This window comes from Pongo abelii, chromosome 16, assembly GCF_028885655.2.
Source record: "Pongo abelii isolate AG06213 chromosome 16, NHGRI_mPonAbe1-v2.0_pri, whole genome shotgun sequence".
In the NCBI taxonomy this organism is placed as follows: domain Eukaryota; kingdom Metazoa; phylum Chordata; class Mammalia; order Primates; family Hominidae; genus Pongo; species Pongo abelii.
In genome coordinates, this window is record NC_072001.2 from 46,425,284 (window position 1) to 46,452,338 (window position 27,055).

General features: G+C 51.5%; 2 protein-coding genes across 3 annotated transcripts in view; one reads left to right on the forward strand and one right to left on the reverse strand.

Annotated features, from left to right (window-relative positions):
- TP53BP1 (tumor protein p53 binding protein 1) overlaps positions 1-4,548 on the reverse strand; it is a 99,200-nt gene extending 94,652 nt beyond the window's left edge. Inside the window, exon 1 of the mRNA XM_024232798.3 lies at positions 4,461-4,548. The gene's annotated coding sequence lies outside the window, so the exon portion shown is untranslated. The remainder of the gene's footprint in view (positions 1-4,460) is intronic.
- Positions 4,549-4,993: 445 nt separating this feature from the next.
- On the forward strand, positions 4,994-25,678 carry MAP1A (microtubule associated protein 1A). Of its 2 annotated transcripts, XM_002825374.6 has the most exons (7): positions 4,994-5,317; positions 6,281-6,382; positions 14,708-14,790; positions 15,045-15,185; positions 15,397-23,575; positions 23,717-23,937; positions 24,136-25,678. In XM_002825374.6, exons 1-7 carry the CDS (start codon positions 5,080-5,082, stop codon positions 24,289-24,291), a joined length of 9,120 nt encoding a protein of 3,039 aa, XP_002825420.4. In that variant the 5' UTR covers positions 4,994-5,079; the 3' UTR covers positions 24,292-25,678. The 2 variants fall into 2 exon arrangements, with proteins under 2 accessions (XP_002825420.4, XP_024088302.2); XM_024232534.3 differs by lacking the exons at positions 4,994-5,317; positions 6,281-6,382 and adding an exon at positions 11,680-11,781.
- Positions 25,679-27,055: the final 1,377 nt, after the last annotated feature.

Genomic DNA, 27,055 nt, shown 5'->3' on the forward strand with positions numbered 1-27,055 from the left:
TTACAGGCAGAACTGAGTGCAGGGAGGGAATCTGAGCTGTATGCAGCTCCCTTTGGATATTTTGGTGGATAAAACCATGCAATCCAGCAGAGCAGGGCTGGAGTTCTGCCAAATGAGCTCAGACCCCCAGAAAAACTAATGACATTCATCAGGCTAGAAGAGAAGGCCCAGCATCTTTTCTTTATGAATTGTCAGAGCTGCCTTAAATCTTATGGAGACTTTAGGCACTGAAAGAATTATGATGTTCTTCTCTCCTATGAACACCTAATTCAAGATGAGTTTAACTGATTGCAAGTAAAGCTCTGATTTTTCATGAGGACAACTTTGATACTTTATTTTAAAAGCCAAATATGAAATTATTTCCAGAAAAACTTAGAGATGCCCTTCCCACTTTGTTAAGAGTGTGCTTAATTTACCTATTGGATAATTTATCACTATACATTATGAAGGCCTGGGGGTTAAGAATTCCCTAACTGGTTTAAACTTAGCCAATACTTTCCAAACCATTTGAGATTTATACTATCTTTTGCCTTGTGCCCACTCCAGTGCATAACCAAGGAAAGAGCCTATAATAGTGCCTTCCTCTTTCACCTCTTCTAACCTCCTCTTTCAGTGGCGGATCCTTAGACACCTTCGACAATTCAAGGGTCCTTCATCACAAACAGTTCAAAAGCATTGGTGTGCCACTATATCTGCCATTTTGCTTGACAAGACTGTAGAAGAAGCTACAGAATTGGAGAGCTCCCAAAAGATCATACTTGGTCATTCCAGGGGGTCAATAGTTAAATGAAACAAAACAGGAGGCTCCATAGCCATAAAACACAACTACCTGTGTCTGACAATCATGCATATCACAGGTCCCTAATAATCCCCTTGAGGCAGGAGAATAGTGTCTGGAGACAGGGAGCCTTCACTTCAGCCTCTGATTGGTGGGAGCCAAGTCTTCATTTGCATAGGGTGTAACTTCACTTCAGCCTCTAACTGGTCACGGGCCAAGCCACCACTTCAGCCTCCAATAGGTCGCAGGCCCAGTCTTCATTTACATAGGATGTAATTAATAGGAAACCTCTAAAGGGTACTTAAACCCAAGAAGATTTGTGCAACTGGGGCCCTTGAGCCACTTACTTGAGCCCACTCCCACTCTGTGGAATGTACTTTCACTTCAATAAATCTATGCTTTCATCTTCCATTGGTTTGTTTGTGCGTTTTGCCCAATTCTTTTTTTTTTTTTTTTTTTTTTTTGAGATGGAGTCTCACTCTGTCACCCAGGCTGGAGTACAGTGGCACGATCTCCACTCACTGCAACCTCCACTTCCTGGGTTCAAGCAATTCTCCTGCCTCAGCCTCCCGAGTAGCTGGGATTACAGGCGCCCACCAACACACCCAGCTAATTTTTGTATTTTTTGCAGAGATGGGGTTTCACCATGTTGGCCAGGCTGGTCTCAGACTCCTGACCTCAGGTGATCCACCCACCTCAGCCTCCCAAAGTGTTGGGATTACAGGCGTGAGCCACTGCACCCGGCTAGTCCAATTCTTTGTTTAATATGCCAAGAACCTGGACAACTCGTAGTGAAGACCCTCCACTGGCAACACCCTTGGAAGGGCCTTTGAATTGCATCGTTTTACTACTAGGCTTCTGCCATAGCACACTTCCTAAATTCAAAATAGATTTTTAAATACTTTATAATTCATATATGTATTTAATTTTTTATTTAGCTTTCTATGTCTTATACATATGTATCAGAGCATTTTCTGTCTTTGCTTATAAAATTATGGGACACAGATGCTAATGCTCCACAGTTTTCTTTTTTCTTTTTTTTTTTTTTCTCTGTTTGAGATAAGAGGCTTGCTCTGTTGCCCAGGCTAGAGTGCAGTGGCGAGACTCGGCTCACTGCCTCCTGGGCTCAATTGATCCTCCCATCTCAGCCTCCTGAGTAGCTGGGACTACAGGCACACACCACCACACCCAGCTAATTTTTGTATTTTTTGTAAAGATGGGGTTCCATTATGTACCCCAGGCTGGTCTTGAACTTCTGGGCTCAAGCGATCCACCCGCCTCAGTCTCCCAAACAGCTGGGATTACAGATGTGAGCCATCACTCCTGGCCACAGTTTTCTTTATAGAGCACTTTGGACAGTGCTATGTGCAATTTAACACTTAAAAATATTTTCTGGGCCGGGCACGGTAGCCCATGCCTGTAATTTCAGCACTTTGGGAGGCCGAGGTGGGTGGATCACGAGGTCAGGAGTTCGAGACCAGCCTGGCCAACATGGTGAAACCCCGTCTCTACTAAAACTACAAAAATTAGCTGGGCGTGGTGGCACGTGCCTGTAGTCCCAGCTACTCAGGAGGCTAAGGCAGAAGAATCGCTTGAACCCAGGAGGCAGAGGTTGCAGTGAACCGAGATCGCGCCACTGCACTCCAACCTGGGCAAGAGAGCAAGACTCCGTCCCAAAACAAAACAAAAAATTCTGGGCTGGGCACAGTGGCTCACACTTGTAATCCTAGTCCTTTGGGAGGCCAAGGCAAGAGGATTGCTTGAGGCCAGGAGTTTGGGACCAACGTGTGCAACACACAAAGACCCTGTCTCTACAAATAGTCCTAGCTACTCCAGAGGCTGAGGTGCAAGGATCACTTGAGCCCAGAGTTTGAGGTTACAGTGAGCTACAATCATGCCACTGTATACCAGCCTTGCTGACACAGCAAGACTCTGTCTCTAAATATATATACATATATTTTGACAATATAATCATACTGGAATCATCACCCAGTGGAATGGCTAGAATACTGCTAACCAAGGAAAGAGGAGAATAATTAACAGACACCTCTAGCCAATCTTTTTGTGACATTGTCAGCCTTTGGCAATGAGCCTGCAAAATACTCATCTAGCACACATAAGCAATTTTAGTACTATCATAATCTACATTTGCACTGTAATTAATAAAACACAATTTTAGCAGGGCCTGAGATCACAAGGCTGAGTTTCTGCCCCTACCATCTAATCAGTGTGTGATCCTTCCCTATACCATTCAGATCTATTGTCTAGTCTCTTTGTGAGACCTGATGAAAGCAGAATCTTTGGTTAACTACTGCTGACCTTTATACTTAGACCCTGTGCTAGTTAGCGGCCTCATCTCTACAGTTGCTATGGAAACTGTCCCTTTCTCCCCACAACCTATTCTGGCTCTCTGCCTCCACATGGTACTCTTTTACTGATTGCAGAAGAGGAGGCCTGTAAATCTCTCCAAGCTCTTTTCCAGATTCAGATCCACAAACAGTAGGGAGGGGGGGCAGAGGTACAGCGGAACACCGTCTCATGTGTCATAGTCATGAGACTAGAGGGTGAGGCATCCCCACCATCTGACATTCTGCCAGTACTCTTATTTTCCCCTTTCTGTGCAAAAAGGATTTTCAGGGCCATGTCCAAATTGGTTGCAGAGTGGACTGGCTGTTTTCCTGTAACACATGCTCCATGGTAGGGGCCAGGATTGCTGTAAAGTTTTTTGTTTTGTTTTGTTTTGAAACAGAGTCTCACTCTGTCACCCAGGCTGGAGTGCAGTGGTGCAATCCTGGCTTACTGCAACCTTTGCCTCCGGGGTTCAAGTGGTTTTCCTGCCTCAGCCTCCCGAGTAGCTGAGATTATAGGCGCCCAACACCACGCCCAGCTAATTTTTGTATTTTTAATAGAGGCGGCGTTTCCCCATGTTGGGCAGGCTGGTCTTGAACTCCTGATCTCAAGTGAAACGCCCACTTTGGCCTCCCAAACTGCTGGGATTACAGGCGTGGGCCACTGTGCCCGGCCGCTGTGAAGTATTTAACATGCAGACACTGCCCAATCAGAATGTGGCTCACAGGCAGCCTTGCTGAATCTGGTACTGTGTTCCTTCCTTTCCTGTACTATCTCCAAAGCGAAGGCAAATGGGACAAAAAAAAAAAAAAACCCAAAAAACAAAACAAAACAAAAAAACAAAAAAACAAGTGCTGCTGGAGCCCTAGGGTGAAAGATAGGCGCTCCCATACATACATGTACAGAATGATTCCGTATCCTGGGTAAAAGACGACTCTGGAGTGTGGAGTAGGTGGAGAGACACTGAGGAATGGGGGAGGCTAGACTAACAGCACTTTTTTACAAATATATTCCAGTCAGTCATAAAACAGTGCAAGGCCTCCTCAGTCCTTTCCCAACCTCTGGTTTTGATCTTAGAACTGTCAACCCCTTCTTTGGTGCAAACACTGCTCCTTCTGTTTTAAGAACTCCCAGGGGTGGGGAGGGGGGAAGTAATACAACAGTCTCCTGAGGGAGACCCATCTCACTGTCACATCACTTGAAGATGGGAAGGTCTTTCCTAGGTTTTACTCAAATCCCCCTTGCTGCAGTCTGAGCTCATTGCACTCGAGTCCTGCACTCAGCAGAGATGGAAACTAGCCAGCCAACTGCTATCTTCAGAATAACAACTCACCAGGGACTCAAGGCCGGAAGGTCATTCTGTCCCCTCCAATACTGCGCAGCCTTCCAGAGCACTCCCAGGGCCTGGGGCAAGGACAGGGAAACCGAGGATGGAGACCTCGGGCAGGACCCAGGCAGGCAGTGACAAAAAAAAAAACAATAAAAACCGCCAAACAACGATAATACAGACACACAGACACAGATGGAGGCAACGATACAAACTCGGAGGCAGAGAGGGACAAGATGGCTCCCCTCAGTTTGGGGGAGGCTACGGAATTGCCAGACAGTACTTATCAGGGATATACATCTTAACTAGAAGCTTCTTCCGGCGCGGAGGCAACCGCCTCGCCCCACCAATGGGTCCCCCAAAGACCCCACCCCCGCTCAAGTCTAAGTGGAAGCTCCCGCTGGTACTGGTGAGGGCGTGGTGGGAGGGAGGGGGGCGGCCACCACCCTCTAGCGTGGCGAGACCGCAGAGCACGAGCTTCCAGCTCCGACCCGCCCCTGCGGCGCCTGTGCCCCGCCCCCTGACAGGCAGCAGCCAATGAGCTGCACCTGTCGCCGGGCTTTAAGAGCCGCGCGCACTCTGCCTGCAGCGGACGCTGCCGGCCTAACACTACGCGGGTGTTTCCATGGAGACCGAGGCCGAGCCTGCGCGGCCTCATGACGTTGCCGTGGAGACAACTCCGGGGCTGGGGCTCGGAAGTCCCGGCGCACCGCTGGCTCAGAACCCCGCGGAGCCGCTGTGCGAGGCCGGAGCCGCGGTGGCGGCTGCACGCTGGGACCTGCAGAAGCACTCTTTGCTAATTGTGATCGGCGATGTCGGTACAGAGAGTCAGCTGAGGGCCGTGCGGGCCCACCTTGAACAAGGTGAGCCACTGTTCTGGCTGTGCTTCAGGCATCTCTGCCCTGTGCTTCTCCGCCTTCTGCATTCAACTCCCAATGCATACGTCTGCATCTCCATCCCTAGTGTGCACTTCCTGAGATCTGCGCCCTTGTCACCTGCATCTTCCATGCCATGTGTCCGCATCCTCTCGCTCTACTAACATCTCGCTTGCCCATCCTTCCTGCACACTCCGTGGCGTTCCGCAGTCTCCCTGAGGCAGCGGAGCTCTATGCAGCCCCTGGGGCCCCTCTGGTCACACCCTCCACCGCAGTGTTTTGGACCAGGTGTCCTGAAACTCCTCACCATCCCCTGGAGAATCCACGTCCTTATCTTGCTGTATCTTCTTTATGGTCCCTGAACCAGCACGGGAGCTTTCTGAACGCCCCGTACAAATCTCAAGTCTCTGAATGCCAGCAGCCAACCACGAAGTGACCTTCGTGGCTACCAGCTCCTAAGTCCTCACCTCCTTCCCCAGTGCTGTGCCTGTGGCTGTGGTGCAGTGCTGCGGAGCCACCTGCGGGTGGAAGCAAGCTGTGGAGGACTGGAGACAAGGAAGGGAGCACAGAAGGCGAACCTAAAATCCTACTTAGCTGTAAATGTGGGGAAGGTAGCCCTCAGTATCTGGGAATAGGCCCTTAGGTGTCACTTCCACCACAACTGGGGAACCTTACAAGAAAATTCCTACCTATAAACTCATTAATGACCGAGTTTAGTCTAAACTCTGTCCTTCACCCTCTGGCTCAGGCAAAGCCTAGAAAAGCTGTAAACTGGGAGAAAGATACCACTACTAGCCACCTTTCTTTGAGACATCACTGAGGCTGATCATGGCAGCTATCCATATACCCTCCCTCTCCTTACCTGTTCTGTGAACTTGAAAGTGTTCCTGCAGTCTCGCCACCCTACAACCTGCAACCTTATGCAGAACCTTCTTTGTTTTTCTCCCACAGGCATTCTCTCCTGGAACATTGACCTGTCATCCTTTGACTTGAACCAACAGTTGAGACTCTTCATTACCCGGCATCTAGCTCACTTCTCCTCGGAGGTCAAAGGTTAGGACTAATGTTTTATTTCAGTCCTTTGGGTAAGAGCTGGTCACAGAAGAGCAGAGGTCCAGTCTCCCTGGGAGAAGTGGCCTTGCAGGAGGTTTGAGTGGAGGAGAAGGGAGGAACTTTATAGAGGAGGAAAGTCATGGAATTCCATAGCTGTCCCCACATACCAAATATACTTTGCAGACATGGTTTGATAGTGGAGGGAGACTGGAGAACATAACTTCTCCTTGAGAAGAGGGTTGTTTGTGGATAGCTGTTGACATGCACTGAAGAAATGAGGGACTCCTCTTAGGGATCAATCATCTCTCACGCAAAAATTCACTCTCTTCATTTGTGTTCCCCTTTCTGCATACCCCGGGTCTCCCTGCTTCCGTTTACAGACACCCCAGAATCCCCCATTCATCTTCCTTGACCCTTGTTTAGCATTTTTATTTAGGCTGCACAGGTTTCAGGGTTTCTGGTTCCTGCTTTGGCTTAGCCAACAGATCTCCAGGGCAGGGCAGAATCTTGGTACTTACATGATGACGGGCACCATCAAATCCAGAGTGGAAGGAGGGCCTCCTGAATTTACTGCTACAAGATCAAGTTGTACTCTGAGATTTGGCCCAGATCAAAGCTCACATAATGCAGTTTCCCATTCTGCTGGGTGGGAGCAATCGGTGGGTTAGAGATTTGAGAAAATAAGATGTTAGGAACTACCATTCCATGACAGATGTCTGTGAGGTGACTATGGAAAGCTCTACATGCTATTATAAAAGAACTAAGGCCGGGCGCAGTGCTCACGCCTATAATCCCAACACTTTGGGAGGCTGAGGCGGGGGGATCACCTGAGGTCAGGAGTTCGAGGCCAGCCTGACCAATGGAGAAACCCCGCCTCTACTAAAAAATAGAAAATTAGCTGGGTGTGGTGGTGCATGCCTGTAATCCCAGCTACTCAGGAGGCTGAGGCAGGAGAATTGCTTGAACCCAGGAGGCAAAGGTTGCAGTGAGCCAAGATCGTGCCATTACACTCCAGCCTGGGCAACAAGAGTGAAACTCCATCTCAGGAAAAAAAAAAAAAAAAAAGGAGCTAGGCATCTAGTCATGTTATTGGAAAATGTTGACACACCAATCCATGCAGCTTAATGGAATATAAAATCCATCCAGGTCAACAGCCACTGCAACTGAATGATTGAATTCATATCTTATACAGATAATTCTCAATTACTCAGTATAGTAGTCACCTTTCCTTAATTATCTCTCCTCCTTTTCCACTGCTCCTAACTGCCAAATCTTTGATCACTTCCTGATCACTGATGCTTATAGATGCTGCTAGGAAGTTGGAGAAAATAAGGCTAATATGACTAAAGCGCCATTAGCTTAGGAATATATACAGCAATTTTATATTAATATATGTGAGGCTGACATCTTCCTGATGTGACTGGCTTCCTGTAAAGCAGGCTACTCACTCTTTTTAGAATGTTTCTGTTTAGAATTACTCATGTCATGGCTTCCTCCATTTATCCCTGATGATGAAAATCGGCAGTTTTACCACTTAGTACTCCTAGGAGCTTTGGTGCAAGGCCAGATACAGGGATGACAGAGGATGAAATTAATGACTGAACAGAAGTTTGGGGATTATCTGCTGATGTTAATAATTCACACTGAATGCTCTAACCTTGTCCTTTTGGCTACAGAGACTTGAGAGTAGGCTGCTTTCTGGAATAATGTAAGAAATGAAAAGAAGTTAAACCAAAGTACTTAGCCATTCTTCAGATTAAGATGCAGGGATACTTGGGAAGACACTTACAGGGAGATACATAGTTATTCTCAGGCACTTCTTAGAAACGGGCACTGATATATAAACACCTACTAGGCCCTTTCCATCAAAGAGTTTGTCTGTGGTGTCCTCAAGGAGCTTAGGGCCATGTACCCTAGATCAGAGCTCACTTTGGCATACTGCATATTTTTACGTTTGGACATTTTTATCATGGTCTGTCTATGTCACAGGAGAACAGTAGAGAATTTCCTGGAAAAACCCACACAGCTCAAGACAGCCACAGCCCCACCCCTGCTGGCTCCTCTTTCAGCTGTCCCCACAAACAACAGTCAGCCCAGAGCAGCTGCAGACACTGCCCCTCCCTCCAGCCTTCTGTTAGTAAGGACGCAAAGGGGACCAGGCAGCTGGGATGAGCTCAAGGGGATATGCTAGTGCCTTATGGCTTGACTACCCCACAGGCTGGGCCACCATTCCTATCACCTATCCTCAAGCCCTGGGCCAAAATGCTGGGAAAACAGACAAAAATATATCCTACAGTGACAAGGAGAGTGCAATTGTTCCTAGGCACTGCCCCCTCCACATTGACATACCCACACATAGAAAAGAAGGGACCCTCTGATAAAGAGTCAGTGGCCCAGCTCCTTCTAGTGGTCAAGTCTGGTAAAAGCTTTCAAAGGTGATTTTTGCACCAGGTAGTCTCTCCAGTGGTGACTTTCTAACCCCTACAAAAAATCTGGATCTTCCGAGCATTCTAATACAAATTCAGAAACAATTAGGACAGTGGAAAACTGACTTTCAATAACTCTCTGATTCTTTTACCATTGGATACCTATAGGAAATATAAGGGGTCTCATAATTCATAACTAATATTCTAAGACTCTAAAAAACACAGGGCCGGGCATGGTGGCTTATGCCTGTAATCCCAGCACTTTGGGAGGCTGAGGTGGGTGGATCACTTGAGGTTAGGAGTTTGAGACCAGCCTGGCCAACATGTTGAAACCCTCTTCTACTAAAAATACAAAAATTAGCCGAGGGTGGTGGTGCACACCTGTAATCCCAGCTACTCGGGAGGCAAGAGAATTGCTTGAACCCAGGAGACAGAGGTTGCAGTGAGCCGAGATCATGACATTGCACTCCAGCCTGGGCGACAGAGCTAGACTGCGTCTCAATAAATAAATAAATAAAAATACAGGCTGAGGGACCAGTCTGGAGGCCTTCGGTCTGACTCTCCATTTCTACTGACGGACTTAGAAAGTGATAGCTCTATTACTTCTAGCAATACAACAGTTATCCTGAATTAATACAGCAGCTCATTAACCCCTGGAACCGGGGTCTGCCTTGCTGTCTGAAATGGGAAAGCAAGGACATGAATAGGACTTCAAATCTTATACTGCAGGCATCTTTAGTTCTGGGTTTACCTGGGAGCTAAGAGTACTCCAGAGCTGATCTGGTCTGAGATCCTGATTTACGATTTCCTTGATCACCTAGATGACCTCTCAGAAATCTTCCACAATAGGAGAAAGACTTCTAGTGGCATTTGTACATTGCAGATTTGGAAGTCTAGGAATGAAGAATCATTTTTTTCATCTTTTATACAATTCAAACCTCACAGCATTATCGGAGGATGGTAATAATATTATACTCATTTCATAGTTTATGAAGCAGGCTCTGAGAGAGGTTAAGTCTCTTGTTTAGCAGCATGATTAGTAAAATGGTGGATCAAGTCTCAAATCCAGGGTTTCATATCTTTGTATCTCAGCTCAAGCCTCTCTTTCTTCTTTGGCATCTCACCATTTCATTGCAGCAGAGCCTAGGAATACAGCAGGTGGAGAGTTGGTTGTGGTGGGTAGCTGTTCAGAGGGTGAAGGCTGAAGGAAAACTCCACTGTGAGTTGGCACCATGCCCAGGGTGTGGCCCTTGGGGGTGGCAGCTGAGAATATGGGTGGGCTCTGTATTGGTCTGGGAAATGTTATTTTGTTCGTAAACTAAATGTCTACTCAAGTTTCCCTCCTAACACACTCCAGAAAGCCCTAGAAAGCAGGGAGGAGATAGAAGGCTTGAGGTGGGAGGAAATAAGAATGATGGAGTTGCAGAAGAGGGGTATTTCCCTTTTGTGATGCTCGGAACTCAGCCTGGTTTTCCTTGTGTATCTCTGCAGATGGCCACTTCTACCCAAACAGGGTTGTTGCCTGTTTGCGGATTTGCATCCCCGGATCTGAGAAAGGATTGCTCCCCTTTTGTCCCCTCAACCCCCAAGAGTACTAGTGACTCAGCTCCTCCTCTCCTCTGGCCGCAATTAAGGGGGGATGGGGGATGCTGAGAGCACAGACTATTTTGGCTTCTCTGACCTTCAAAAGTAGCTCTTGGCAGCCTGGGGCAAGGGTGGGGCTAGTGTTGGGGTGTGAGTGGGTGGCTGTGATTGTGAGGAAGGCCTTAGGAGCTGGCCAGACTGGGGAGGGTGGATGGGAAGAGGGCAGGGAAGGACTATGTAAGAGCATGAGCATCCTCGGGTTGGAAGGAAGTGCTACCACTCGCCAGATCCTTCCTTTGAGTCCTAGAGTGCTTTACTAAATCTGAGATGGAGGTAAAGACTAAGGGAAACAGGATCAACATTAGAAAGATCCAAATAATATAATATAGAAACAGCAAAGAGACAAAGAGAGAGCAGGAACCCAACCACCCTACAAAGTCATTATAGGGTTTTTTTAATCTAAAGAGTACTTCTGTTACATTTAATAATTGGCCTACAACCTTGCTTGGGCCGGAGGCCCTGGTGATCCTTCTTGGTCCTTGTTAACTCCTTCACTGTAAGGCAGAAAGCTCCCTGTCCCTTCAGGGACTTGTCTCTTCATATCCAATGACTCAAGAATCCCAAGATCAGTGCCTGTGTGGTTACTGTGTTATGCTGCATTCCCATGGAACTTCATGTAGCTCTCAGGGTCCCTGTGCCCCACCCCAACAGGCTAGTCCACTCCGGAATTTCAAACTACCCTCTAACCCTAAAATAAGACTTATTTCTGCCCTCCTTGGTTTTTGTAGTGCTGAGGTTCAGAAGAAGGCAGCACATCTCCGCTTCCCCAACCTTTCTCTTAAGCAGTTCCCCACCCCTACCCCATGCTTTTGGGCCCCCAGCCTTTGTCTCCTGCTCCTCCAGGGACTGAAGGTCACTCCCTGGATCCATCTGAGGAGAGAGGCAGCAGATGGTTTCTAAGAGAAGGGGGAGAGCCCACGCAGCCCATGCCTCCTATAGCCTCGCTCTGTGCCCTAGCATGGGGCTTTGGTCTTTTGGCTGATGCTAAAAGAGTATTTCCTAACTAAGCAGGGTTGGGAGAGAAAGGTCCTATGGGCCATAGGACATTGCAGAGGCTCCTTGAGCTGCTAGACAATCCCTCAGTTCCACGGAGCCAAGCAAAAGCACTGGAGCTCAGACGTCGTGAAGGCAAAGAAACAGTTAAGTCTCCAGTGCCTCGTCACAGACCAGCCCCTCTTCCCCGCCCTGGCGCCGCCCTCCTCATCAAGCACCCCCCTCCCCCCCACCGCCCGCCCCACTCCCACCCCAAGTGCTGCAGACTCTTCCCTGAAGCTGCCGGCTGAGGCCGGAGCTGCCGCCTCCATGAGAGGCTTCCTCCTACACCCCAGGGTAAGAACTGAACCAAAGGGCTTGGCATGTGGGGGTACACTGTGATAGGGAGGTGGGATGGGGGTCATGGAAAGGGTGCTGGTACCTAATCTGGTGCCTCTAGAACTAGCCCAGTGGCAGTAGGCAGGCTGGGGAAATGGAGAGAGAAGATGAACGTTACTGGCTGTGGGCCCAGCCTGGACCCAGAACCAGAGGCCACCAGGGGCTGTGACAGTCCACCTCTTCAGCTGGGCGGGGGTGGGAGACATCAGCCTGGGACAGCAGCAGAGGGTGGTGCCACTGGCTCTGCCTGGCAGCCCAGGGTGCTGGAGGAGTTTGGGGGGGGCTATGTTTCTGGTCAGAGGCAGAAGAATCTGAGAGAAAGGGGGATGTTATGGGAATGTGCCTAATGGGAGGGCCCCTGGGTGTCAGCTGCTGGATTGCTCAGCTGCTCCTATGCTGGGGGTGAGCAGGGCAGTGAGTTTTTGCCAAGTAAGGGAAGGTGGGGGACACTATGGAAAAGAAGGGAGGAAAGGGTCACTAAGACGTGGCACGCGCCTCCTTACAGACCAACCGGTTTGCAATGGGCTCCCCTTACCCTATTCCCTGCGGCTAGCTTTAGAATGGGACTCTAAACCCCCCTTTCTGGCCCTGCTGAGGCCACTCTGGAGACGGAGAACTCTCTCCCCAGCGGCTGCCCTGCATTTCCAGTCGTGTCAACCCCACAGGTTCCCAGTCTCAGCCCTACCCCCACCTCATCTCTGCTTCTCTTCCCAAGATGGGGGCTCTTGAACAGAGGAGCCAGTTTCTTCTCTCTCTCTGCATCCCCCCCCATCCCCACCCCCCATGCAGAAGCAGCCAAGAAAATGACTTGTCATGCTGGGGTGGGGGGTGGGGGCGGAGCTGGAGCCAGAGCTCAGCGCGCACACTCACACACTGCGGCAAACTGCAGCTGCCCAAACGGCCCCCCTCCCCTTCTGCCTCACTGCGGAGACACCTGCCCTCCTGCCTGCTCAGCCTCCGCACCGCAGCCCACCCCCCACTCCAGCACTGGCTGAGCACTGTGTGTCCCTGCCTCACAAGATGGTCCTCTCTAAAGAAAAAGGAAAAAACGAGTCAGTTCCCTTCAGTGAGAGAGCCAGGGGAGCAGAAGAAACGGCTTTCTCCCAGGCCTGAAAAAGAGAGGCACAGGATATAAACCATGCAATTTCAAGTCAGAACCACTCCCAGGGATAGAGTGAGGAACAGGACCTTATGCCAGGACAGGAACTGGGATCATAGAAGTCTTGTGGTGATAAATGGGGACCGTGAGGAATGGTTGGGGGCAGGGAGGGGTAGATAGAAAGCGAATCAGGGTGTGCTATAGATATTTGTCTTTCTGACCCTCCTACCTCAAATTTATGACCTTATTTGTGTGGAGGGAGCTCTTGTCTTTCTAAATCTGAACTACTTAAGGCTGGCAGCTTCCCGAACCTTGATATCCCTCACCTGCCCCAAGCCCTGCCCTTGCCTACGTCTGAGGTGGCTCTTGTCCTCTGAATTTATCTCAAATGTTCCCTCAATTGTCAAGTGAATAGAAGGGAACCTGTGAATTCCCCTTCGGCCCAACCCACCCTGTATGGGGTTTGGTCTTCTGACACCATCGTTCATTTCCCCCACAGCTGCATCTGCAGCCCTGTGCTGCCAGATCTGCCTGATCCTGGCACCATGGCTCTGCCTCTTAACAAAGGCCCTGGCCCCAGGCTTCTCTTGTCCAAGCACCAGAAAGAAGAGAGAGCTGGGTCACAGAAGAGGGTCTAAGGGACAAATTATGGACTCTCCCACCAGTATCCTCCAGACAGCCCACTGCCATCTGTTGGATGGGCTGTGAGGTTAATGCCACTATGTACTGCAATTGGAAAGGGGATTGGGTGAGGAAGGGCGGGTACAGGGGATGGCAGCATTCTTCTTCAGCATCTTCTGTCTGATTTGCCACTTTCTTTCTTTGCTGAATTGTTTGGTGTTTCATGTGAGGCTGGAGAAGGGAAATAGGGGATTTGGGGATGCCTTATCTTTCTCCATGGCCTGGGGAACACCCTGAATCTCTCCTTCCTTATTAATGTGTTTCCTGTTCAAGAACCTTTCACTCCCCATGTCCATGGTAGAGGCCCCTAGGAGGGGGGCAAAGATGATAGAAGAAACTGTTCACAAGGAATAGGTTGTGGGATAGTGAATCTGGCCTCTCTGAAACTTTGGGACATGAAGATCAGGTAGGAGAGGGTGCTGTGAAAACTTCCGAGCGGGAACAATATGATTATGTGCATGTATATTAGTGCAGGCTTGGCCTCTGAGGAACCAGAGGACAGAAAAGGAAGTTATAGTCCTATGTCCATTCTTTAAATCATAAAACCCCAAAATTTAGATAGCACAGGCTTCTCCGGGTCTTCTGGAACAGGAATTCTGGCCTTGGATGGCAAGAAGGGTGGGGAGTCTGTACCACACAGAAGCTCCTATTTTCTTATTTCTAGACACTCTGCGGGCAGGAAAGCCCAGGGCACAGGCAAGCCAGGAAAGAGAAAAGGAAGTGAGGACCATCATCCCAGGGGCCCTCTCTCCAGCTGAGCCCCCCATCCCCAGGCAGCACCAGGAGCTTAGTGCTCGAGAAGGACAAAAGCTTCTTGTCAATAGGGCAGTCTGAGGCTATAGTTCCAGGCAGAGGGGTGGGGGCACAGGCAGCAGAGGGTGTGGTAGATGAAGGGAAGGAGAGGACAGCCAGTGTGGGAGAGGGGAGGTGGAAACCCTCTAAGGGAAGGGCTGGATGAGCCAGTTCCTAGACCTTACTCAGCAGTATCCAAGGTGGCAGGGCCTAAGGATACCTTCTCTTTCGTCTAAGCCCCACATTCTTTCCTCTCCTGCACCACAATTTCTATACCTATTCTCAATATAAATTCCTACATCTCTTCCTCAGGCCAGAGGACCCTTTGCCACCAGAGTGAGATCCTAGAGACCATCATCCTGGTAAATCCCAGTGCAGACAGCATCAGCTCTGAGGTAAGGCCAGGGCCTGTGCCTTGGCAAGCAGGCCTGGTGCAAGTGCTATACCCACCCTTGCCAGTGCTACCACTATTAGGCCAAGAATTCCTCTCTCTGCCATCTAAGCTGATGTATTGTCTCCAGCCCACTCTGGAGGTGTTATGAGGGACACAAGTTGGGAGCATGTTCTTGAGGTACTGAGGGGCCGAGGTACTGAGGGGCCATTCATTGCCTTTCCCATATCTGTGACCACTCCCCTTCTTCCATTCCAGGTTCACCATCTTCTTAGCAGCTCATCAGCTCATAAACTACTAATCTTGAGTGGGCAAAGTTTAGAGCCTGGGGGAGACCTCATCCTACAGAGTGGCACCTACTCGTATGAAAACTTTGCCCAGGTCCTTCACAACCCCGAGGTAAGTTCCATGCCAGAGTGTCTGGGAGAAAGGGTAGCACTAGAGCTGTGGGAAGGATCTAAGGGAAAGTCTCATATTGCTTGACCATGGGGGGCCCTGGCAGAAAGGTAAGAGTTCACCTTGGAGAGAGGTGAAGATTAGGGTACTGAATCTAAGTCAGACCAAAACAACTCTAGTGACCTGATCAGGTTTCTATCTCCTATTCTTCTAGATTTCCCAATTGCTCAGCAATAGAGACCCTGGGATCCAGGCCTTCCTTACCGTGTCCTGCTTAGGGGAAGGTGATTGGAGCCACCTGGGATTATCCAGTTCCCAAGAGACCCTGCACCTCCGGCTAAACCCTGAGCCCACACTGCCCACCATGGACGGCGTGGCTGAGTTCTCCGAGTATGTCTCTGAGACTGTGGACGTGCCATCCCCATTTGATCTACTAGAGCCCCCCACCTCAGGGGGCTTCCTCAAGCTCTCCAAGCCTTGTTGCTACATCTTCCCAGGTGGTCGTGGGGACTCTGCCCTCTTTGCTGTTAATGGTTTCAACATCCTGGTGGATGGTGGCTCTGATCGCAAGTCCTGCTTTTGGAAGCTGGTACGGCACCTGGACCGCATTGACTCGGTGCTACTCACACACATTGGGGCAGACAACCTGCCAGGCATCAATGGACTACTGCAGCGCAAAGTGGCAGAGCTAGAGGAGGAGCAGTCCCAGGGCTCTAGCAGTTACAGCGACTGGGTGAAGAACCTTATCTCTCCTGAGCTTGGAGTTGTCTTTTTCAATGTGCCTGAGAAGCTGCGGCTTCCTGATGCCTCCCGGAAAGCCAAGCGCAGCATTGAGGAGGCCTGCCTCACTCTGCAGCACTTAAACCGCCTGGGCATCCAGGCTGAGCCTCTATATCGTGTGGTCAGCAATACCATTGAGCCACTGACCCTCTTCCACAAAATGGGTGTGGGCCGGCTGGACATGTATGTCCTCAACCCTGTCAAGGACAGCAAGGAGATGCAGTTCCTCATGCAAAAGTGGGCAGGCAATAGTAAAGCCAAGACAGGCATCGTGCTGCCCAATGGGAAGGAGGCTGAGATCTCCGTGCCCTACCTTACCTCTATCACTGCTCTGGTGGTCTGGCTACCAGCCAATCCCACTGAGAAGATTGTGCGTGTGCTTTTTCCAGGAAATGCTCCCCAAAACAAGATCTTGGAGGGCCTGGAAAAGCTTCGGCATCTGGACTTCCTGCGTTACCCTGTGGCCACGCAGAAGGACCTGGCTTCTGGGGCTGTGACTACCAACCTCAAGCCCAGCAAAATCAAACAGCGGGCTGATAGCAAGGAGAGCCTCAAAGCCACTACCAAGACGGCCGTGAGCAAGTTGGCCAAACGGGAAGAGGTGGTGGAAGAGGGAGCCAAGGAGGCACGCTCAGAGCTGGCCAAGGAGTTAGCCAAGACAGAGAAGAAGGCAAAAGAGTCATCTGAGAAGCCCCCAGAGAAGCCTGCCAAGCCTGAGAGGGTGAAGACAGAGTCAAGTGAGGCACTGAAGGCAGAGAAGCGAAAGCTGATCAAAGACAAGGTAGGGAAAAAGCACCTTAAAGAAAAGATATCAAAGCTGGAAGAAAAAAAAGACAAGGAGAAAAAAGAGATCAAAAAGGAGAGGAAAGAGCTCAAGAAGGATGAAGGAAGGAAGGAGGAGAAGAAGGATGCCAAGAAGGAGGAGAAGAGGAAAGATACCAAACCTGAGCTCAAGAAGATTTCCAAGCCAGACCTAAAGCCCTTTACTCCTGAGGTACGTAAGACCCTCTATAAAGCCAAGGGCCCTGGAAGAGTCAAAATAGACAGGAGCCGTGCTGTCCGTGGGGAGAAGGAGCTGTCTTCTGAGCCCCAGACACCCCCAGCCCAGAAGGGAGCTGTACCACTCCCAACCATCAGTGGGCACAGGGAGCTGGTCCTATCCTCACCAGAGGACCTCACACAGGACTTTGAGGAGATGAAGCGTGAGGAGAGGGCTTTGCTGGCTGAACAAAGGGACATGGGACTAGGAGATAAGCCGTTCCCTCTAGACACTGCAGAGGAGGGACCCCCAAGTACAGCTATCCAGGGAACACCACCCTCTGTTCCAGGGCTGGGACAAGAAGAACATGTGATGAAGGAGAAAGAGGTTGTCCCAGAGGTCCCTGAGGAACAAGGCAGCAAGGACAGAGGCCTAGACTCTGGGGCTGAAACAGAGGAAGAGAAAGATACCTGGGAGGAAAAGAAGCAGAGGGAAGCAGAGAGGCTCCCAGACAGAACAGAAGCCAGAGAGGAAAGTGAATCTGAAGTAAAGGAGGATGTGATAGAAAAGGCTGAGTTAGAAGAAATGGAGGAGGTACACCCTTCAGATGAGGAGGAAGAGGACGCGACAAAAGCTGAGGGTTTTTACCAAAAACATATGCAGGAAGCCTTGAAGGTAACTCCAAGGAGCCAGGAGGCTTTTGGGGGTCGGGAATTGGGACTCCAGGGCAAGGCCCCTGAGAAGGAGACCTCGTCATTCCTAAGCAGCCTGACCACACCTGCAGGAGCCACTGAGCATGTCTCTTACATCCAGGATGAGACAATCCCTGGCTACTCAGAGACTGAGCAGACCATCTCAGATGAGGAGATCCATGATGAGCCGGAGGAGCGCCCAGCTCCACCCAGATTTCATACAAGTACATATGACCTGCCCGGGCCTGAAGGTACTGGCCCATTCGAAGCCAGCCAACCTGCCGATAGTGCTGTTCCTGCAACCTCTGGCAAAGTCTATGGAACGCCAGAGACTGAACTCACCTACCCCACTAACATAGTGGCTGCCCCTTTAGCTGAAGAGGAACATGTGTCCTCGGCCACTTCAATCACTGAGTGTGACAAACTTTCTTCCTTTGCCACATCAGTGGCTGAGGACCAATCTGTGGCCTCACTTACAGCTCCCCAGACAGAGGAGACAGGCAAGAGCTCCCTGCTGCTTGACACAGTCACAAGCATCCCTTCCTCCCGTACTGAAGCTACGCAGGGATTGGACTATGTGCCATCGGCTGGTACCATCTCACCCACCTCCTCACTGGAAGAAGACAAGGGCTTCAAATCACCACCCTGTGAGGACTTCTCTGTGACTGGGGAGTCAGAGAAGAGAGGAGAGGTCATAGGGAAAGGCTTGTCTGGAGAGAGAGCTGTGGAAGAGGAAGAGGAGGAGACAGCGAACGTAGAGATGTCTGAGAAACTTTACAGTCAATATGGAACTCCAGTGTTTAGTGCCCCTGGGCATGCCCTACATCCAGGAGAACCAGCCCTTGGAGAAGCAGAGGAGCGGTGCCTTAGCCCAGATGACAGCACAGTGAAGATGGCTTCTCCTCCACCATCTGGCCCACCCAGTGCCACCCACACACCCTTTCATCAGTCCCCAGTGGAAGAAAAGTCTGAGCCCCAAGACTTTCAGGAGGCAGACTCCTGGGGAGACACTAAGCGCACACCAGGTGTGGGCAAAGAAGATGCTGCTGAGGAGACGGTCAAGCCAGGGCCTGAAGAGGGCACACTAGAGAAGGAAGAGAAAATTCCTCCTCCCAGGAGCCCCCAGGCCCAGGAAACACCTGTCAGCATTGATGAGGTACTTACAGGCTGTACCATTCAGCTGTTGCCAGAGCAGGATAAAGCAATAGTCTTTGAGACTATGGAGGCAGGAGAGCCCACAGGCCCAATTCTGGGAGCAGAAGCCCTTCCCGGAGGTTTGAGGACTTTACCCCAAGAACCTGGCAAACCTCAGAAAGATGAGGTGCTCAGATATCCTGACCGAAGCCTCTCTCCTGAAGATGCAGAATCCCTCTCTGTCCTCAGCGTGGCCTCCCCAGACACTGCCAACCAAGAGCCTACCCCCAAGTCTCCCTGTGGCCTGACAGAGCAGTACCTACACAAAGACCGTTGGCCAGAGGTATCTCCAGAAGACACCCAGTCACTTTCTCTGTCAGAAGAGAGTCCCAGCAAGGAGACCTCCCTGGATGTCTCTTCTAAGCAGCTCTCTCCAGAAAGCCTTGGCACCCTCCAGTTTGGGGAACTAAACCTTGGGAAGGAAGAAATGGGGCATCTGATGCAGGCCGAGGACACCTCTTACCACGTAGCTCCCATGTCTGTTCCAGAGCCCCATGCAGCCACAGCATCATCTCCCACAGATGGGACGACTCGATACTCTGCACAGACAGACATCACAGATGAGAGCCTTGACAGGAAATCACCTGCCAGCTCATTCTCTCACTCTACACCTTCAGGAAATGGGAAGTACTTACCTGGGGCGATCACAAGCCCTGATGAACACATTCTGACACCTGATAGCTCCTTCTCCAAGAGTCCTGAGTCTTTGCCAGGCCCTGCCTTGGAGGACATTGCCATAGAGTGGGAAGATAAAGTTCCAGGGTTGAAAGACAGAACCTCAGAACAGAAGAAGGAACCTGAGCCAAAGGATGAAGTTTTACAGCAGAAAGACAAAACTCTGGAGCACAAGGAGGTGGTAGAGCCGAAGGATACAGCCATCTATCAGAAAGATGAGGCTCCGGATGTAAAGAACGAGGCTGTGAAACAGCAGGATAAGGCTTTAGAACAAAAGAGCAGAGACTTAGAGCAAAAAGACACAGCCCTAGAACAGAAGGACAAGGCCCTGGAACCAAAAGACAAAGACTTAGAAGAAAAAGACAAGGCCCTGGAACAGAAGGATAAGATCCCAGAAGAGAAAGACAAAGCCTTAGAACAAAAGGATACAGCCTTGGAACAGAAGGACAAGGCCCTGGAACCAAAAGATAAAGACTTAGAACAAAAGGACAGGGTCCTGGAACAGAAGGATAAGATCCCAGAAGAGAAAGACAAAGCCTTAGATCAAAAAGTCAGAAGTGTTGAACATAAGGCTGCGGAGGACACGGTCGCTGAAATGAAGGGCAGAGACCTAGAACAGACAGACAAAGCCCCTGAACAGAAACACCAGGCCCAGGAACAAAAGGATAAAGTCTCAGAAAAGAAGGATCAGGCCTTAGAACAAAAATACTGGGCTTTGGGACAGAAGGATGAAGCCCTGGAACAAAACATTCAGGCTCTGGAAGAGAACGACCAAACTCAGGAGCAGGAGAGCCTAGTGCAGGAGGATAAAACCAGGAAACCAAAGATGCTAGAGGAAAAATCCCCAGAAAAGGTCAAGGCCATGGAAGAGAAGTTAGAAGCTCTTCTGGAGAAGACCAAAGCTCTGGGCCTGGAAGAGAGCCTAGTGCAGGAGGGCAAGGCCAGAGAGCAGGAAGAGAAGTACTGGAGGGGGCAGGAGGTGGTCCAGGAGTGGCAAGAAACATCTACCAGAGAGGAGCCGGCTGGAGAACAGAAAGAGCTTGCCCCGGCATGGGAAGACACATCTCCTGAGCAGGACAGTAGGTATTGGAGGGGCAGAGAGGATGTGGCCTTGGAACAGGACACATACTGGAGGGAGCTAAGCTGTGAGCGGAAGGTCTGGTTCCCTCACGAGCTGGATGGCCAGGGGGCCCGCCCACGCTACACTGAGGAACGGGAAAGCACTTTCCTAGATGAGGGCCCAGATGATGAGCAAGAAGTGCCCCCGCGGGAACATGCAACCCGGAGCCCCTGGGCCTCAGACTTCAAGGATTTCCAGGAATCCTCACCACAGAAGGGGCTGGAGGTGGAGCGCTGGCTTGCTGAATCACCAGTTGGGTTGCCACCAGAGGAAGAGGACAAACTGACCCGCTCTCCCTTTGAGATCATCTCCCCTCCGGCTTCCCCACCTGAGATGGTTGGACAAAGGGTTCCTTCAGCCCCAGGACAAGACAGTCCTATCCCAGACCCTAAGCTCATGCCACCCATGAAGAATGAACCCACTACCCCCTCATGGCTGGCTGATATCCCACCCTGGGTGCCCAAGGACAGACCCCTCCCCCCTGCACCCCTCTCCCCAGCTCCTGGTCCCCCCACACCTGCCCCAGAATCCCATACTCCTGCACCCTTCTCTTGGGGCACAGTCGAGTATGACAGTGTGGTGGCTGCAGTGCAGGAGGGGGCAGCTGAGTTGGAAGGTGGGCCATACTCCCCCCTGGGGAAGGACTACCGCAAGGCTGAAGGGGAAAGGGAAGAAGAAGGTAGGGCTGAGGCTCCTGACAAAAGCTCACACAGCTCAAAGGTACCAGAGGCCAGCAAAACCCATGCCACCACGGAGCCTGAGCAGACTGAGCCGGAGCAGAGAGAGCCCACACCCTATCCTGACGAGAGAAGCTTTCAGTATGCAGACATCTATGAGCAGATGATGCTTACTGGGCTTGGCCCTGCATGCCCCACTAGAGAGCCTCCACTTGGAGCAGCTGGGGATTGGCCCCCATGCCTCTCAACCAAGGAGGAGGCTGCCGGCCGAAACACATCTGCAGAGAAGGAGCTTTCATCTCCTATCTCACCCAAGAGCCTCCAATCTGACACTCCAACCTTCAGCTATGCAGCCCTGGCAGGACCCACTGAACCCCCAAGGCCAGAGCCAGGGCCAAGTGTGGAGCCCAGCCTCACCCCACCTGCAGTTCCCCCCCGTGCTCCTATCCTGAGCAAAGGCCCAAGCCCCCCTCTTAATGGTAACATCCTGAGCTGCAGCCCAGATAGGAGGTCCCCATCCCCCAAGGAATCAGGCCGGAGTCACTGGGATGACAGCACTAGTGACTCAGAACTGGAGAAGGGGGCTCGGGAACAGCCAGAAAAAGCCCAATCCCCAAGTCCTCCTCACCCCATTCCTATGGGGTCCCCCACATTATGGCCAGAAACTGAGGCACATGTTAGCCTTCCCTTGGACTCACACCTGGGGCCTGCCCGACCCAGTCTGGACTTCCCTGCTTCAGCCTTTGGCTTCTCCTCATTGCAGCCAGCTCCCCCACAGCTGCCCTCTCCAGCTGAACCCCGCTCAGCACCCTGTGGCTCCCTTGCCTTCTCTGGGGATCGAGCTCTGGCTCTGGCTCCAGGACCCCCCACCAGAACCCGGCATGATGAATACCTGGAAGTGACCAAGGCCCCCAGCCTGGATTCCTCACTGCCCCAGCTCCCATCACCCAGCTCTCCTGGGGCCCCTCTCCTCTCCAATCTGCCACGACCTGCCTCACCAGCCCTGTCTGACGGCTCCTCCTCTGAGGCTACCACACCTGTGATTTCAAGTGTGGCAGAGCGCTTCTCTCCAGGCCTTGAGGCTACAGAACAGGAGTCTGGAGAGCTGGACCCAGGAATGGAACCAGCTGCCCACAGCCTCTGGGACCTCACTCCTCTGAGCCCAGCACCCCCAGCTTCACTGGACTTGGCCCTAGCTCCGGCTCCAAGCCTGCCTGGAGACATGGGTGATGGCATCCTGCCGTGCCACCTGGAGTGCTCAGAGGCAGCCACGGAGAAGCCAAGCCCCTTCCAGGGTCCCTCTGAGGATTGTGCAGCCAATGGCCCAACTGAAACCAGCCCTAACCCCCCAGGCCCTGCCCCAGCCAAGGCTGAAAATGAAGAGGCCGCGGCTTGTCCTGCCTGGGAACGTGGGGCCTGGCCTGAAGGAGCTGAGAGGAGCTCCCGGCCTGACACATCGCTCTCCCCTGAGCAGCCAGTGTGTCCTGCAGGGGGCTCCGGGGGCCCACCCAGCAGTGCCTCTCCTGAGGTCGAAGCTGGGCCCCAGGGATGTGCCACTGAGCCTCGGCCCCATCGTGGGGAGCTCTCCCCATCCTTCCTGAACCCACCTCTGCCCCCATCCACAGATGATAGCGACCTCTCAACTGAGGAAGTTCAGCTAGTAGAAAGAGGGGGGCGGCGCCGAGCAGGGGGGCCAGGGACCACTGGGGGCCCATGCCCTGGGACTGATGAGACACCCCCTACATCAGCCAGTGACTCAGGCTCCTCACAGTCAGATTCTGATGTCCCGCCAGAAACTGAGGAGTGTCCGTCCATCACAGCTGAGGCAGCCCTCGACTCAGATGAAGATGGAGACTTCCTGCCTGTGGACAAAGCTGGGGGTGTCAGTGGTACTCACCACCCCAGGCCTGGCCACGACCCACCCCCTCTCCCACAGCCAGACCCCCGCCCATCCCCTCCCCGCCCTGATGTGTGCATGGCTGACCCCGAGGGGCTCAGCTCAGAGTCTGGGAGAGTAGAGAGGCTACGGGAGAAGGAGAAGGTTCAGGGGCGAGTAGGGCGCAGGGCCCCAGGCAAGGCCAAGCCAGCGTCCCCTGCACGGCGTCTGGATCTTCGGGGAAAACGCTCACCCACCCCTGGTAAAGGGCCTGCAGATCGAGCATCCCGGGCCCCACCTCGACCACGCAGCACTACAAGCCAGGTCACCCCAGCAGAGGAAAAGGATGGACATAGCCCTATGTCCAAAGGCCTAGTCAATGGACTCAAGGCAGGACCGAGTAAGTATATCATGAAACCTGGCAGAGAGTGTGGGTTAGGGCTGGGTGTGGGCTGGTCAGACTCCAGGAGTGGGACAGAGGGGAAGGTTGCCAAAAGGGTTCTACTTTTCCTCTACAATGAATCCTGGCTTGTCTCTACAGTGGCCTTGAGTTCCAAGGGCAGCTCTGGTGCCCCTGTATATGTGGATCTCGCCTACATCCCGAATCATTGCAGTGGCAAGACTGCTGACCTTGACTTCTTCCGTCGAGTGCGTGCATCCTACTATGTGGTCAGTGGGAATGACCCTGCCAATGGCGAGCCAAGCCGGGCTGTGCTGGATGCCCTGCTGGAGGGCAAGGCCCAGTGGGGGGAGAATCTTCAGGTGAGTAGCAAAGGACACCAAGGAAGTAGTCTGGTCAACGCTCACTCAGAGGCAGTAGTGGAACACAGTCTCTATTTATTAAAGGATGGGCCTTTTCTAAGGGCAGCAGAGCTGCTTCTGAGACCATGAGGTGCCCCTTCCCCCTCACCTACCTTCCCTTCATGTTCTCACATTAGACATATCTTATCTCCCTTCTAGGTGACTCTGATCCCTACTCATGACACGGAGGTGACTCGTGAGTGGTACCAACAAACTCATGAGCAGCAGCAGCAACTGAACGTCCTGGTCCTGGCTAGCAGCAGCACCGTCGTCATGCAGGATGAGTCCTTCCCTGCCTGCAAGATTGAGTTCTGAAAGAGCCGCCCTCCCTTCCCCAAGGATCCACTCCCCCAGCTCCTTTAGAGAATGGCTACTGCTGAGTCCTTTGGGGTTGAGGGAGATGGGAGCTTGGGGGAGGGGAGGGAGATGTCTTGTTGTGGAGACTTGGGCTGGGCTAAATGGGAGGGGTTGTCCTTCCCCATCATCCATTCCTGTGAGGGGTCTCAAACCAAAGTTAACAGGGAGAGGATGCGGGAGGGGACAAATTAGAATAGGATAGCATCTGATGCCTGAGAACCCTCTCCTAGCACTGTTAAATGCTGGTATTGAATGGGGACTGAGGATGGGTCTCAGAGAGCAACCTCCTCCCTCGTAGAGGGAGATTATATCCCCAACTCCAGGGACCTCTTTATCTCAATCTATTTATTTGGCATCCCGGGAAGGATTTCCAATAGTAATTTATGTGACCTGGGGGCAGGATACTGTCAGTGAGGTGCCCAGAGCTGCACCTGTTCCTCCATTTCCCATCCCCCATCTCCTCAAACACCAGGGTCTGAGTTCTAGCAGGGGCCTGGGGGTATCCCACTGCTACACTGTTCTACTGCTTCCCTCAGTATCTGAATGTCTCAATTTAAAACTTGAAGCTCTTTAGACCAACAGACTGGTGAGAGGAGAAAGGAGCTTATCCCCCAGACCCTGCTTTATACCATTCACATCCCAGGGCTGTGTCCAGACAGCACAAAAGGGCAAGGAGAGCCCAAGCCCCAATGCCAGAATTCTTCCAAACTCCCTGACTCTTTGAAGTTTTTACTCACCCCATTTCAATTATCCTGATCCCTTCTCATTCCCTGCTTGGCTTCTCTGCATGTGGTCATCTGCTGTGGCCTGGTGTGTAATGGGTTAAAAATAAGCCGCTGCCTGACATCCCAACATTTGACACCCCAGCAATGTGTGACTCCCCCAACATTCCACTGTGCCATCCTGCAGCTGAAATGGGAACACTGGCTGCCTCTCCAAACCTGCTCTTGGACAGAGGATCTGGGAGGTGGAGGCCAGGCCAGAGGACTTGGGGAAAATGAGATGGAGGAAGGAAAAAGGGAGAAGCTGAGCCATAGCTTAACTCCTACAGAGTGAAATGAAAACGGGCTGAAAATACCACCCCAGGAGAGGACCTCGCCCCAGCAAGCCAGTGAGCAGCCCTGCCAGACTACTGCCAAACTGAGAAACCCAGAAGCTGGTAGTCATGTAGGCTTGCCTTCTCTGCCAAACGATTGGGAAATCAAAATGAGCCCACCTTGTGTTCTTCCTAGCTCCACCCTCCCCGTGCTGCTGTGCTCTGCTCCTCCCCACACTTCCCTGCTAAAGTTCCCAGCTGCTGTAACGGAGCCACCTCCAACTCTAACAATAAACCAAGTTCATTGCAGATGGTGTAGTGCTGTTTAGGCTTTTTCTGACTCCATACATGCTTAGTTACTGGGCCCTGGCTTCTACCTCTCTGCTTCAACCAGTATTGAATTTATCTTGGAAGACTCCAATGCTTTTGATTACTGGAAACACTTGTGCCTGAGTATGAAGAATAGGAACCTAGGGTGGATACATACGTCTGGTCTGGGGGAAGGAAGAGGGGCAGGGGGCCTCCTGGGGAGGGGATATGCATTCCGTGGGGTCAAGAGTTGAGGACCAAATAACCAGGATCAGATACCCTGGACAGCCTCTTGGGCTAAAGAGGTAAAAAGCTGAAGGACCCTAAGAGATCCAGAGCCTAATGAGGTTGGAAACAACTCTCCTTGTGCAGTCAGGATTTCCATGGAGTAAAACGGTCGACTTTCCTCCTCCATGGAAACCCTTTATAGTCCTAAGTATGTCAGAAGTGGCCAGGTTATGAATGTGTATATTTGGGGAGGGGCATATCCTAGCCCTCCCACTGTTCTGGGCTCTCTCATGGTAAAGATGTCAAGGGAGCAGAGAAAGGGCATAGCCCCTTTATATAAGCTCCTCCTGACACTCAATCAGAGTGAAAAATTAACAGGATGATTCCAAGAACTTGGTGAGAAGGCATGTACCCTCTGGTGCTTCACAGAGAGGGAACCTCTTTCCAGTCCCTCATCCAACACTCTACTTACTCAATAAAGACCTTTTGGGGACCGGGCGTGGTGGCTCACACCTGTAACCCCAGCACTTTGGGAGGCCAAGGCGGGCAGATCACCTGAGGTCAGGAGTTCGAGACCAGCCTGGCCAACATGGCGAAACCCCGTCTCTACTAAAAATACAAAAAAATTAGCTGGGTGTGGTGACGGGCATCTGTAATCCCAGCTACTCAGGAGGCTAAGGCAGGAGAATCGCTTGAACCCAGGAGGCGGCAGTTGCAGTGAGCTGAGATCGCGCCACTGCACTCTAGCCTGGGTGACAGAGCGAGACTCTGTCTCTAAATAAATAAATAAATACCTTTTGAGATAGTGGGTTAACTGCTATAGGCTCCTCTTGGGATGCCTGATCTCTACTTTTTTTTTTTTTTTTTTTTTTTTTGAGACAGAGTCTCACTCTGTCACCAGGCTGGAGTGCAGTAGCACAGTCTTGGCTCACTGCAACCTCCAACTCCTGGATTCAAGCAATTCTCCTGCTTCAGCCTCCCGAGTAGCTGGGATTACAGGCATGTGCCACCATGCCCAGCTAATTTTTATATTTTTAGTAGAGACGGGGTTTCACCATGTTGGCCAGGATAGTCTCAATCTCTTGACCTCGTGATCCACCCACCTCGGCCTCCCAAAGTGCTAGGATTACAGACATGAGCCACCACGCC